The sequence below is a fragment of the Cyprinodon variegatus genome, unplaced genomic scaffold, assembly GCF_000732505.1.
Source record: "Cyprinodon variegatus isolate N-32 unplaced genomic scaffold, C_variegatus-1.0 Scaffold175, whole genome shotgun sequence".
NCBI lineage: Eukaryota > Metazoa > Chordata > Actinopteri > Cyprinodontiformes > Cyprinodontidae > Cyprinodon > Cyprinodon variegatus.
The window spans coordinates 864873-880299 of record NW_015150628.1 but is presented as its reverse complement, the minus strand read 5'-3'; the positions used below and the strand labels follow the sequence as shown (position 1 = coordinate 880299).

General features: G+C 37.2%; 1 protein-coding gene across 1 annotated transcript in view; it reads right to left on the bottom strand.

The window, feature by feature from the left end:
• The window catches only part of LOC107087175 (extracellular serine/threonine protein kinase FAM20C-like), a 14733-nt gene extending 3868 nt beyond the window's left edge, over positions 1-10865 (bottom strand). The window contains exons 1-6 of the mRNA XM_015378595.1: positions 10336-10865; positions 7708-7886; positions 4081-4159; positions 3890-3982; positions 1462-1577; positions 1167-1347 (exon numbers count right to left, since the gene is read on the bottom strand). Of these exons, the coding sequence (XP_015234081.1) occupies positions 1167-1347; positions 1462-1577; positions 3890-3982; positions 4081-4159; positions 7708-7886; positions 10336-10865 (1178 nt within the window). The remainder of the gene's footprint in view (positions 1-1166; positions 1348-1461; positions 1578-3889; positions 3983-4080; positions 4160-7707; positions 7887-10335) is intronic.
• Between the last annotated feature and the right edge of the window lie 4562 nt (positions 10866-15427).

Genomic DNA, 15427 nt, shown 5'->3' with positions numbered 1-15427 from the left:
TTATGTGTGTACATGAGGAAAACAATAATTTTAAAATATGTTGTTAAAATTTTTTAACTTGCAAAGTCAATATTGATATGAGAATCTTGAGTGAAAAAAATGTTTACTGTTATGCAGAAAAATTATAACACACCTCAACCACTAAAGATGTCATATTCGATTGACAACCAAACCTCTGTGTATTTTAATAGGAGGCTATATGGGTCAGGGAGAGAGTTGTGGAAATGTTTAAAGCAGAGATAGATGATCAAATAATATCCCAAACTTTAACCATCTCTAAGGTCATTGTTCAGTTTACCATAATCTTTCAAAGTGGAAAGAAAGCACAGAAAGTATGAGAGGGCTATCGTTACTATGGAGATGTAGAGATCAAAGTTGAGTGAGGGCAATTATTTGACAAGACAATTTAACAGTGCACTTCCTGAATGTGATGTGCATGCTGGAGTGAGAAGTAAAAAATCAAGGAAACTATAGTATCAGTTTGCTATAAGTTTGCCATTTACCAGACACAAAAGAAAAAATATATAAATAAAATATAAAACATAATAATTTTAAAGGAAGAATTTTGGTCAGATGAGACTAAACTAATTAGTTTCACCACAATGCAAAGGGGTACACATGGCTAAAAAGCAACAGGCTAGAGTTAATAGAGAAATAGGTAATGCAGGTGATGCATAAAGAAAATCTATTAGGGGCTGCAGAAAACTTGAGAATGGGTCGGAGATTCGCCTTCTAGCTGGACAGCAGCTTTAAACATACAGTCAGCCCTACAATGAAATGCTTTGGATCCATAAACATATGTTGAAATTACCCAGTCAAAGTCCAGACTTAGTTTTCGGGCAAGAATAAGCATTTTTGTGAAACACTGCTCTCTGTAGATTTGCAAAGATATTTAGACATAGCCAAAAATAAAACGCACATCATACATTTATAATTGATGTTGGAGAAATTTTTGAAAACCATGGAAACTTTTTCCCAGTTTAAAACTACTTTGATCTCTCTATTGGATAAAAATATGAGAAAATTTCAAAGAGCTGAAAGGACACAAACACCTGCAATACCTACATGCTGCAGTGTAATGTTCCTACTACAGCTAATCTAAACCAATCTGATATGAACATGACGTGTTTCTGAATCTGACCAAGAGCTTATAAAAGGCTACCTACTGTGCCAGCTTGGTGCGGCTGTACGACCGTCTCCACGGAGACCTCCAAGACCTGCGTGGAGCAAGGCTGAGGTCAGGTAGCATGGTGGCCAGGGAAACCTCCAGAACATGAGGCCGACCGCATACTGGGTTCTCTGTTGAACAGTAGTACTCACACTGGCCATAGAAACACACATTCCCAGCTGAAAGGAGTCATAGACATAGTGTCAGTATAAGCAGATCAGGACATTTACTGTGACTCAGTGAGGGAGCAGCAAACATGAGAAATCTGTGCTTTAATAGATGCGGATTTGTACCTGGAGAGGTGAAGAAGGTCCTGGAGAGCCTCTCGTCAGTTGTAATGTCTCTGATCTCTGTGGTTACGTTGATAAGCCGACCCACCACCGGGGGGATCCTGTTGAAGCCCAGCACTCTGAGAGAAAAGGGAAATACGAATGAAAATATATACACAGAAGATAAAGTGCTTGTAAAAGAAAAGGGATTTTCCCCCCCCCCACGAAACATCACGAAATGTTTGTGAATCCAGTTATACATAATATCAGCTACACCACCAGGATGCCCGACCATATTATTTCAGTTATGACATGAATAACCTTCCAGATCTTGCAGGGCTGCTGACTTTATGATGCAAGTTCTTTCCTGCAATTCTAGGAATTACAATTCTCACTCATTCAACTGAGGGCTACAGTCTTTAAATAACACCACCCAATTATTGTGTTCTCTTGTTGCCCTTGAACATTCTCTCAGTACTTTTTCCATGTGAAGTTAACCTTTTGCTTCAAACACAGTGACTGACACTGAGCTATCAACACTCCCGATGGTCAGTGGTTCTTATTGATATCTAACTCGTTTCCCTTTTCTTGCTCCAGGCTTTAACATAGGTAAAATATTCCCCTAGTTTTAAGTTAATTACTTTATAGGGCTAAAGGAAACTAGACAGCTCACTTTGTATATTGAACAAATCTGTTTTTTACTTTAATTGGTTTTATTTCTAACCAATATTTTTAAATAAAGAGTTTTCATGCTTTTAGTTCCGCGTCAGTTTGTTTTTAAAGGGGACTTATTTATTCTCACTGTCACCACATGTTCATTCAAATGGAAGATTCTTTAGACAAAATGTGCTGGGATTCCTCAGTGAGGAAAACTAAATTGAATTTTACTGCACTTTATTATACCTAGCATGCATGGACCTTATGGAACATGTGGAACATACCATGCATGGAACATCTTGTCTAGATGAATTTACATCTTTTCAAAAAGGTAGAATTGTTTTAATAATGCAGCATATAAAGTGGATGTAACTCTAAAGTCCCAGACAATGTGTGAAGTGAATTAAAATTATCTAAAAAAAAAACAGCATTTAACTGAATTTACCCACATTTTGCTTGATATACTGTTTAAACTCATTAGTCTTTGTAAAATACTCTATTGTTATTCTTCTATGCAGATGTCATGCTGCTGTTATTAAATTATCCCACTGATTCAGCCAGAGTGACAGCTTGAATCCCTGACATTAGGTGCTGAGACAGTTTTGGTAAAAGCAGCTGCTGAATGAAAGAAAATCCATTTTGTCACTTAAACAGTTGAAGCTCTGAGCCACAGGGAAAATCAAATAGAAAAATGACTTCATTTCAAGTAGGCATCTGCACACATTGTGCTATATAATACTGTATCTATATATAAACATGTCACTATTGTGTTTGTTTTGCTTGTAGTACTTAAAACCACATTAATTAGTAAATCCTACAGTTTCACTAATTTGGGATAATTTAGGACTTGCTTACCTGCAACTGTATACTTGAGGGGACATCATTCCATGCTGCAACCTCATTGTGCAACACATTTTATGATAATACTAATAGCTTTATTGTCCTTATTGCAGGGTCATTTCATGCAGTTGTTTAGCGGTGAGATTTGGAGGTTTTTCCATCACACTGCCATCCTCCCCACTGTGTGCTGACAGAATAAACTAAGAGGGGTCTAGCTGCAGAGCTGCACTGTCAGGACCCAGAGCTGCATTGTCAAAACTTTCAAAGTAAAAGCCAAGTTGATTTGAAGCCTTTCTAAAGTAAAAGCAAACCTCGATAAACTCCCCGTGAAGCTAGCTTCCTTTACAAACAAATGTTGTTATGTCGTAAACTTATTTACAAGCAAAATTTTACTCCCCACCTAACTCCTACTGTATCTGGAGTAATAGATTTGTGCTACATAGAAATAAGTCTCTGTATTTGGATCACTGGATGGAAAAGGGCATTTGGTCTATAAAACAATTTCTAAACAACAATGGAACTTGGCTGTCCTATGAGAATTTTTCCTTACTGTTTAATTTAAACTGCTCCTATGCTCAGTTTAACACTGTCATAAACTCAAATCCGGCAGCAAACACGTGCTGCATGCTATTCCCAAGGCTTCGAATACAACTTCCAGAATAAACCTTCAGACTGACGGTGCAGGAGTGCCCATTTTGCAGGTCTTCAACAAAGGGTCCCGACAGTGTAGGTCTGCAGCCAGACTCTCTTGGATAAACCTGGATGTTTTTCCAGTGTTGTTTGTAAACTTCGTCTTTACATATTAAAATTTGTATGCACTTCTATACTAATGATATGTACTGGATTTATTTCAACAAACTTTCCACTGCTTGGTGGCGATTTGTTTCTTATAGAGCAGTCTTTCTGCTCAGAAGGTCACCCATAGCCTGCTGGGAATGTGCTTCACCATGTATACCTGTCAAGGTGGAAGCCAGCGATCTCTGCATTGTGTCGTTCAAAGTCTGAGAAGTAAAACAGGTTCACATCTGTCTCAGCATCCCTGGATTGCCTGGATAACAAAAAACACACATAAACAGTTGTTTTATTGAATATGACCCACCTCCGGCTTTAGGAGCTCCGGTTTTCAAACAGAACATCCTGTCTTACCTCATGGGTTTGAGCAGAGCTTGGCCATAGTTTGGGAATGACACAAGCAGTTTCAGCTGAGTGCCTCCTTTCTTCTGAACTAACAGATAAACATCAAACAGATGCAAAAGTCCATAATTAATAAGATGTAGTGGATCTTCTCTTTCATCTTTGTTTGGAAGCAACAATAAGGTACAAACTGCACACATTAATATGAAGTAAAGATGAGATCTGCAGTGTTGAGGCAAGAACAGCATATTTACTTCTTAAAGGCGGATTGTATCTTTTTCTTCACATTGTGCCATATTACATAACTGGGCTCCTGCTTAATAGTATTATTTTCTCGCAGGGGAAAAATCTGGTTGAAATAGTTGAGTTAATTTAAGGATTGTGAATATTATGCAGAAACATGAAAATGTAGCTACACTGAAGCCATCTGCTCTCTGCTGGGAAATAAAAATGTATCATCTTACATGCTTGTTTGGCCTCATAGGAGCTTTGCCTTCAAGGCTGTTTTGCTTATTTTTTGTTTGTTTTTTTTTCTTCTTTTTTTTTTAAATGTTTTGATCCTAACAAGCTGGGTTGATTTCTGTCGCACTTCATCCACATTTAGTAAAAACCGAGTAAAAAAACAAAATTCAGAAGTATGACTTTTCTATCCAGTTGAAAATGAAATGTTCAACTTTAAGAATAAAAGAGGTTTTATGAGGTGAAAGTATGATTTAGGCAGAGAGCATTTCTTCATAAACGTAAAATCAATAATACCAATAACACAGAAAATCTCCATACATTATTTATTCTGCATCAAGCTGAAGTGTGAAGAAGTGCTGACACTAGGTGAAAATCTGTCAATATTTTCATAAAGATTATCAAGTATAATATCTTGAAAAAGTGGATTTGATTAAACAATTGCAATCAGGAAACTAAACTCATACATCAGTGTTTTATTTTAAGCTCGTATTTCTTCTACTTTTTTTTATGAATGCTATTTCAAAAAAAACAACAGAGAAATGTTATGGCCAACAAAAACGAGGTTCAGCCTGCTGACATGACGGTGTGCAGCAGGACTTTAGTAGGACTGCTTAGCCACAAAAAGCCTTTGCTGTAGAAGCAGAGTTTTCATCTAAACATTTTTATAGAAAGCTGAGTGGAAGAAAAAGTGTGCTTAAGGGCACAATCAACAGTAATAACCACTGCTGTAAGAAGATTATGAGGCCAAACCCATTTAGAGTTAGAGGCGTATTCACAAGGTGTGGACTGCAGCTGGAATCAAAGCTTCAAGAGCCGCCACACAGAGAAATGACAAAGATATCCTTTTGAAAACAACTGCATAAAAAATACAGCTGTCCCATTGTTTGTTTTGAGCCATCTGATAATTCCCCTGAGATCCAAAATCATCTGTTGATAAATACGATTTTGGAAATCAGAGAGTCTATAGGAGGAGTGGAGTAGCACAGAATCCAAGCAGATTCAGAGTTGGAACCATGACTTCCACTTCTTTTAGTCATCTGTCTTTTATTAAGTCCAAACTCAGCCACCAACTAGGAAATCTTAAGACTTTGTTGAGATGCTGAATATGATTTCCAGAGGTATCAGTACCAGCTTTACCAGTACGAGTACCAGGTGAGGAGTGTTGGCCTAGTGGTTAGAGCTGTGCACTTGTGCTCTGACAAGGTTTGAAGTACCCGTTTCAATCCCCACAGTCGGCACTCTGGTTCCCTGAGCAAAACCCTTAACCCCTCACTGCTCCCCAGGCGCTGCACAGTGGCAGCCCACTGCTCCCCAAGGGGACTGGTCAAATGCAGAGAGTGAAATTCTCCACTGTTAAATTAATAAAGTTAAACTATTATTATTGATGGTGATGCTTTGTTCGAATGGCCGGCAAACTGCGCTGACCTAAACCCTCTATAATCTATCAACAGGATCTATCATCAAGGTGAAGATGATAGAAACCACAGCGTATATTAGAGATGGCCTACAGCAGGAGTCTGCAACCTTTTAAATCCAAAGAGATATTTTGCCCTGACTTTGGCCAATTAAAAATGATTTATTCCAAAGCCTTCTGATAGAACACAACTTATTATTTTTGTTAAATACCTGTTATACTTTAAGCTTTAATAATAAGGAAAAACCAAAAAGTTCATGAAGGTGAAGCAGGGATTTTCTTCTATTTTATGTTAAAAGTCAACAAGAAGGAAAATAGATCACAATTTCTTTTATTATTATTACTTTAATGTCATTCTGTAGTGAACATTCAATCAACTATTTCAGTATTCAAAAACACAACTAAAGCTTTTAAAATCGGTATTAAATCTACATTATTTAGTTCTTTTTATAATTTAAGCCCCTAAGAGGAGCCATTGTAGAGGTTTCAGACAGCCACAGGTTGCGGCCCCCCTGGCCCGTATCCTTGCTTTGAATTTCCTAAGCACACAGCAGATCCACAGACTGAACAGACTCAGTAATGCATGCTTTAGGAAACCTGACCAAGCATTGAATGCAAATACTGGACAGCCCATGGAGATACTTTTCAGGGCATCAACATTTCACCTTTTTCACTCACAAAACTGAAATGTTGTTTTCCTTGCTATACTATTTTTATTTTGGAAACTAGATGCAATTATTCAGTGTACACTGCAAAAATTTTGATCTAAATAAGAACTTTTTTCTTAAAATGAGTGCATTTTTTCTTGAATTGAGGATGTAGGTTCAACACTTTGCCAATGGAACAAGACAATTTACATTTGAAATAAGAAAAAACGATTTAATTGTCTTATTTTAAGTGCATATTATCTAATTATCTTATTTTAAGAGAAAAAATAAAAATTCCATTGGCAAATCATCTTATCAATCTACTCAAATTAAGAGTAAATACACTGGATTTAAGAAAATTTTTCTTATTTTTGGATCATTTTTGCAGTGTAAAATTATATAATATTAGCTTCATTGCAGGTCCTGGGTTCAAATCTAATTCTGAATATCTGCATGAATTCTGGATCATCTCATGGGCGGATTCTCCACACGAATGCCCAGACTGAATATGATGGTAATTAGTTTCATTTTATGTTGTGAATAGTTATCTGTCCTGTTTGTCTGTGTTACGCTGGGCTTGACCTGCTACCAGTCCCTGGCCTCAGCCAGTCTCTGTGCCTCTATGTTGTTCCAGTGGTGTTAAATTACTTTTTATATTGATGTTATGTCTTATAACCAGACACTGAAGAAAGATAAACAGGGACATGATACGTGTTTCTGTCCACTGTTTGCTTTATTCAGAGCTGTCTGCCTGCTCTTCACTGACCTCCAAGAACTCAGTTATTGCCCAACAACCTCCCTGTTGTTTGCTTTTTAACCCTCTTCCCACCCAGGATTCTCCAGGGCTTGTTCTGATATATTTGATTTTCCTTAATCTTATGTGTTTTTCTTGTCTGAACTTCCATATATGTTGACTTTGGTCAAAATCCTGTCCTTCCTGCGGCAGCATTACAGGATAATCTGCTCATATGAACAATAAGAAGGAAATTTAAAATGAACCATTTTGCCTCCTTGCAGACAGTTTGACTGGGTATTTTACTCAGCCTCCCAGCCCTGTCCTTTCCTCTATCTGTCCTCTCACCTGTTATCTACCACCTGCCTCTCTCACTTACTCACCGGCTCCCAGGATACGCTCTGTTGCCAAATAATGAGTCAGCTGGGCCAGGTTGAGGTCTTTCCTGTCATACAGCTCCCTGCGGGAGATGCCTAGGTGGAACCTCAACCATGGAGGGTGGGTCTCCTTATCTGTTGTCCAAGAGGTTTTATCATAGCCTTCCTCCTCACTGGCACTTTGCCTGTAGGATAAGATTAACTCCAATAAATGAGAGGAGGTTTTTATAGCACACTGAAAAACCTGAAGTTACAGATAAAGGGATATGTTTAACATGTTATCGGTGTAATTTTCAAAATGATGTAAATTATGGTTAAAATGACACTGAATTGCAGAATTCAGAGATTAATGGTAACTGTGTAATTCATTAAAATATTCACAAGCTGTTTTTTGCACATGCAAGGAGGGAGGAAAGCCTCATAAATACACACATATCAGCACTGTGTCTCCATTTTCAAAATCAGCACTTTTTTAGTCAGCAACTACAGAAATGATTAGATTAATACGTTTCTGTGGCCACAAGGACATTTATCTTCAGCTGGGTAATGTTTGATTCAGTATGATATAAATAATAAAAGATCCCATTCAGGACTATGTAAACGAAAAAATATATGTTTTATCTATTAAGCAGAATATATTTATTCTGAATTTTTACATTTTTCAAAAAGAGTTATTTTTTTAATTCATAAAAAAATCACATTATTTCACACAAAAGTGTGATTTCTATATCTGTCTCCAGCCTGGATATTGGAACCGCTGAACCTTTAAAAGAAAAATGTTTTTACACCTTCTCTCACTGCAAACACAACTTTTAACATGACCTATGCTACACATAAGCATATATGACAGGGTGGTTATTAAATAATTAGAACTTTAGAACTCTAATTGGTTCTCAAAAATTTCATTTTTAACAAATCCAAACCACACAGCTCAATATTATGTACTAATTATTTAATTTCCTAAAGTGTCTGGTTTCACTGCTTCTTACTAGAAGGTGTTAGACTAAAAGGAGCTAAAAACATCTACGGTATTTCTACATTTTACTCAATTTTGCATCTCATATCTTAAACATCACTGTTAGGACTTTGGTTAATATTCTGTTTTGATTTGCTTCAGAAGTCAGAGCCTGATGTGAGCATTAAATCAAAAGTAGGCTGAGTGCATTTTATTTTGAAGGTTTGCTCAATTTCATAACACAACGTCCTTTTAGCATTCTGAGCATCAAAAATGTACTTCTCTCTTTCTTTATACATTGAAATACTAAAGGAACCTGTTTATAAATAGAAGCTGTACTATGTGTGTCACTGCTTTAATGAGATAAAAAACCCTCAGAGGGGCTTCTAAATAGTTTATACCTGCAGCTGTCACTACCTTATCTGTTGCAGCTTTTCGGAGTTTAGGTTCAGAGCTGCTTATAGATCCATTACTTTTTACATCAGGTTTATAATTTCAGGGACCATTCTTTTAGGTTTCTAAATAGAAACTTCGAAAACTTGACATGCTTCCCTTTCTGAACGCAGGTTGACAAGAGATTACTTCAGTAACCAGTAACAATATTAGTCCAGAATGTTAAAAAAATTCTAAATTCTCATCACTCTTCTTCATTTCATCTCTATTCTCCAATTCTGCAGTATTTGTTAGTTCAATCTCTAACATAATGCTCTCTGCTTTTTCTCATAGTAGCTTCCTCTGCTCTGTTCCCGTTCCACTGTGTCACCATCCCAGAGAGAAATATCAGCTGTGCTGCAATCAACACCTTTTTTTTTTTATAGATGTTGGAGCTTGGAACTAATTTAACAGCCTGTTTTTTCAGTGTAGTCCAGTTTCTCTTCCAACCTCTGATGTGGGAGCTGACTCGGAGCTCGTGTGCCTGATTGTGTTTCCTGGATGGGGCCACCTGTCTGCTATCAGGATTATTTCAAAAGTTATGCACAGAGTTTAATGGAATTTTAACCAGTGGTGCACCTTATGTCAAGGAACAATCCATCAATTTTGGTGATGATCCAGATCATAATTTGGACACAGGAATAAAATAAAAAGAGTTTTTAAAAATTATTTGGTGGAACAAGCAGTTCCCATCCAAACCAGAGGGTGGCAGCAGTTAATACTGACAGGAAGTATTATATTGAAGACAAGCAGTCTAGAAGGAGAGGCATGACTGCTTGTACCTTCAAGAAGGTAAGAGCAGAACAGACACCAGAGGCTGCAGACACATGCTGTACCTTCCTTATGAACTTGTGAAAAGGATTTTTATGGAATTTTTACCAGAGGTGTGCCTCATGCCAAGAAAATATTATTTAGAATTTCATAATGATTCAGATTATGTGCAAGTTTTAGCTATAGGTGTCAGGGTTTACACTCTCACAGCGCTAGTCTCCCTGAAAATATCAACGTTCATGAACTAACCTGTTTTTTCTTTCCAGAGGGCATTTTTCTTAGTCTAAAACTAAATGAATTTAAAGCATTTAATGTTCGCTCATAAAAGTCTAGATTTTAAAGAAGACTGAAATTCATTCTAGGAATCCCTCTAAGCCCTCAGTTTATGGTGTAATAAAGGCCAACATGGATGAACCTGAAGGCGGTCATTTGTGAACAAAAGTGTTTTCTTTTGTATGTCTGCCTGGTTTACATACCAGTCACTATCGCTAGTTATGGAGTCCTCCTTTGACTTTCCTTCCTTTTCAGTCTCCTCTGCCTCTGCATCTGTTTTCAGCCTCAGCAGCCAGTCATCCTCCTGCAGAGCTGGACGTGGCAGGTTGTATAACGGATGTTTAAACAGCTCCTCCAGCTTGGAATGACCCCTTTCCTTTGGGATCACTTTCCCAGCTCCGATTAGTTTCTTTGCCTGCTCAGTATCCTTGCTGAGGGAACCATTCCCATTATGGTCAAATGTGCCAACACTAGGTTGGTGACGTTCACCATGTTGGTGGTTGGTTGGTTGTTTATTTGAGAGAGAAGCAGCAGCAGAAGAGGAGGAGGTGTGTGAGAGTGGCTCTATCCTTGGAACAGTGGAAGACGTGGAGGAGGAGGAAGAGGGAAGTATGCAGGCGGACTGAAGGACAGAGAGGCAAAAGACGGCTAAAAGAAGATGAAGAGTTAGGGATATACACGCCAACCCCAGGTAGACTGAGCGAGTGGATTGTCCCAGGTTCCGACGCACCATGCTGAAATCAAGAAAGAAACAAAACCATGAAATTCTCATGAGTTGGTAAAGTGTATTGTTAATTGAACCTCAAAACCTAACAAAATATAATAATTCTTATTATACCATGATGTTAAAAAGAGTTTCACTGCCTAATAAACACTATTATAAACAACTAATTTCTTCAATCTATTTCTTCTGTTTTTACTTAAATTAAACATCAGATCATTAAAGAACTAAAGAAATTAAGCAAAGAAAAACCTAAGAGAATAAGACATACAATTTTAAATAGGGAGTTAATTAGTTCTATGTATAAATGTAGTTTTTCTTAATTAGTATATCATGAAATTGATGTGATTAATGCCTTTTTCTTGTTAACAGCCACATCCCGGAGTGGCTACTATAGCCAATTTCCTTTACCTATAAGTAAAGGAAAGTGTCTGATAACAGGTAGGCCAAAAAATCATGAAGAAGAAAGAAATTTAGCAAAAGGGAAAGTTTTAAACTGTGGCACAAGACCCTCTGGAGATGATTCGATTACCTTTAATTATTTACAAGTGAATGAGCTAGTGCAAAAAAAGGATTTGATAGATTACAATGATATTTTCAGGCTCCCACATCCTGGTAGCTGATTGGTTCTGGTGGCATTTGCTTTGGGAATTAGAACTTGGTTTGGGGAGTGAATTAATACCAACTTATACAGGTTGTTTTTAAGTGAAATGAACAGTATGATTGGCTGTGATATGAGCTACATAACCGAGCTACTGTAATGTTAGTAAAATATCCATCTCTGCATTCTGTTCTTTTAAAAACTGCAGCATTTTTACAATGGTGGCCATTTCTTGTGGTTGGGTTGTACAAGTGAGCTTTGTGACTGGTGGAAAACCATTTTGCTGCTTAAAAAAATTAATTTGTATATCAAGGCAGTCTCAGTATCCACACACAAATACTGTAAATTTTAAAGGTTACAGGTACTTTGTAATTTCATTTATGATTGTTTATGGAGCAGAAGTAATTTGTTGAATCTTGCTCTGTGCATGCATGGATCTTGTGTGCTTGCGTGAATCATTCTTTGCATGTGGTCCTGTCCAAGTATGAATCACATATGTGTATTTATGAAAACTGAGACTGATCTCAGTCCATAGGAAATCGGATTCTGACTGATTAGATCAATAATATTGGGGCACCATCCTGTTGATTTGTCTCTCTTTAAACTTTTAACTTAATAAACAACAATGCTAAAAATTGTTTTTACTTCAAAGCCAAACCCATGATATGCTGCTGATTTTAAATGTAAGTTTTTACTTGATCAGTTGGCTTAGAAGGTTAAATATGTTTTTAATCAGCTAATGAAAAGCACATAGTCTAAATTACAATTTTAACAGCTGCTCTATTCCTGAATGTGAACTATTGTAAGGTTTTTGCACTGCTGGTTTATTCCTCATTTCTTTTTTTTTTAACCTACAGGAAAAAACTTTGCTCTTAAGTACGGATATTAAATGCAGTAGACAGGTTCAGGGACCATTTTCACGACCATAGTTTCCTCCATATTCATACAAGCAACAAAGAGAAAGTCATTTCCATCCAACCAAAGAGAGAAAAGTTCACTGAGAAAATCAATACATTATTGAACAATTTTCTGCTTCCAGATTCCCTGTGAGAAGCTACAGAAAGGAATAAAAAGGAATGACTTACATTTATTTCCTTTCAAGTCCTTTTTCTTTATTCCTTCTCTCCCCCGCTTTTCTCCTCTTCTTTTGCCGGTTAAACCAAACTATACTTTGATTCATGTGATCCCACCAAGGCTACGTGTTGAATGTTTGTTTGTCATCATGGGGTCACTGCAGTGCTAACAATGGATGTTGCGGCGACCTGTGTCAGGGTGACCAACAGCTTGGTGAAAGTCAAACACAAAAATGCTGCTAAACCACAATGTTATACTGAGCTAAACAGTACAAATAAACAGCAGATTTGGATTCTGCATCCTTATCTCATAATATAAAGCTAGAATAACTTTTAGCCCATGTGTTTGTTTTTATCTGAATGATTTCAGATTATGAATTAATGTTTAGGTGTTTGCAGAGCAAATAGAAGAAATGCCAGGCCTCTATAGTAGATATGAAAGAGCAAACAGCAGGTTATAATTTTTACCAAACCAAGGCTACGTTCACACTGCAGGCCTTGATGCTCAATTCCGATTTTTTTGTGAAATACGACTTTTATGCATTACTGTTCACATTTCCAAATATATGCGACTTGTATGTGATCTGTGTGAACTGTAGTCAAACAACGCAAGTGTCCCGCATGTGCAGTAGAGGATGCAATGACATAACAGGCCAGCATGCCCAACCATAAAAACAAAATCTTTTCAAGATGGTTAAACATAAATACTGCTCTCAGCATCATCGTCCGCCATGGTTGTTGTTTTTCTTGCAGCTTCTTCATAGCAAGACCCAGAATAATGACCTTTGTCGGGTATTATTGCCGTTCAGGTCGGATGAATGCGACCTGGCCGTTCAGACACAGGTCGCATTAGAAAAGATCAGATTCGTATCGGATTCAGGACCAAATAGCCAAGTGGCCTGGGTCGGATTGGAAAAAATCGGATCTGCCATGAAAAGATCAGATACAGGTCGCTGTTGGCCAAAAAATCGGATTTGGGTCACTTCAGGCTGCAGTGTGAACTTAGCCTAAGTGTTGTCTAGTCAATTTTCCCAAACTGGGGTTTGCGTACTTCTAGTGGTCTGTGCAAATATGATAGGAAAACATTGTATTTCTTAGGTAGTAAAATAAAGGAGGGCTGGGATCTGATTGTCTTTGTGAGGACCCAATTGAAAAGTTAAACAAGCTTTTATTAAGCAAAAGGTAAGTTTTTTATATTATATGTTTGAGTTCATCTTCATCTTTGACCCACATCCAAACCAAACAGAGGAACAGACTAGATGTAGAGAACAGCCTGGGATCAGCTGTTTTTTTTCACACTGAGCTATGAGCTCATCAAAGCAGCTCAGGTGTCTTGATGAAAACAAAGTTAAACTAATTAAGTCAGTTTGACTATAATTTTTGTTCTATATTTTGTTCCCAATGAATCAAGTTTAAATGTGATTATGAGGTAATTACTCAGAGGAGCTCCAGTTTTATTTATTAATAAAAATTAATTTTATTTTGTATAAATTACAATTCCTCACTAACTTCCAGACAACATATTTATGCATTTTTTTTAGTTGAGAAAATGCCTAAAAATTAAATGCTCAAGTTAAAATATTGAGTAAAATAGTTTTTATTTTATTATTTCATTGCATGTTCCAGTTTTGGACAATCATCAATACTTCTGACTGAGGGGATAGTCATGGTACGAAAAAGGGGTACACAACTCAAAAAAGGTTATAAAACACTGGTCTGGTGGACCATAATCGAAAATTTTATTTAGAATTTAAAGTATTTTGACTACCATAATGAAGTCAATGTGCCATTAAAAGTGAGATTTCTAAGTAGAGTCTAAAAACAATTTGCTGCATTTGACGTCCTTTGGGTGCATCATTAGTAGGTGCTGTGGGTGTTTTATACTAAGGTCCTTTGCCAACAGACTGCTTCTGAATGATGGTGAAATTAATGGAATTTGTTTCCTCAGAGGGACTGAGATACCACCACTGTTCCAGTGGTCTGCAGGAGCAGACAGCTCAGTACACAGGAGATGCCGCATGCACTTGCATGGCTAATTGGGAACTTTGCTGGAGATCAATATGATTGCTGGAGAAATTGTAAATAAAGGACAGAATATACATGTTTCTTATTGCTTACCACACAAGATTTTTGTAAGGTGATCTGTTTACAAGCTCTAAAAACAGATCAATGTGCAAAATCTCTTAGAATGACACTTGTGGTTCAGATGCTGCTGTACTAAACTATTAACGGCTAAAGCAAGTGCGCTTGTGCTCTGAGAAGGTTGCCATTACCCGGTTCGATCTCCACAGCCTGCACTCTCGGTCCGTGAGCAAGACCCTTAACCTCACAATGCTCCCCGGGCCCGACACAATGGCAGCCCAATGCTCCCCAAGGGGATGGGTTAAATGCACAGAGTGAATTTTGTTGCTTTGTACTTGACAATTAAATGACAATAAAGTTTAATTCTATTATATTCTAAATGAAGAAATCACCCAAGGGAAACAGGTTTTTAAATGCTGCTGTTTGTTTTTGGTTCCGGTTGCCAAAAAGTAACACCTGATTGAGTTATAGTTTGTTATATATAACAAACTATTTATATATAGTAACTATATATAAATAGTTTGTTATATATAGTAGGATTTTATCTGTTCAATAAAATAGATAAATAAAATAACAGATGTCCATCAATAGGCCAAATTTGCTGCTACATTGGTATAAGTCAGAGTGACACAAATGGTTTCTGCATCACATTTTTAACAACCCTGTTCAACAGAAATCAGGAGCTAGACCTCCTTGGGGAAACGGAGGTAGTCTGTAGGAATAAAGTTCCATTTGGAAAAGCTCTCATTTTGTTTTTAATTTGAATGTCATTATCAGAACAAACCATCTGATGATGTCATTAAGTTGAGAGAGGGCAC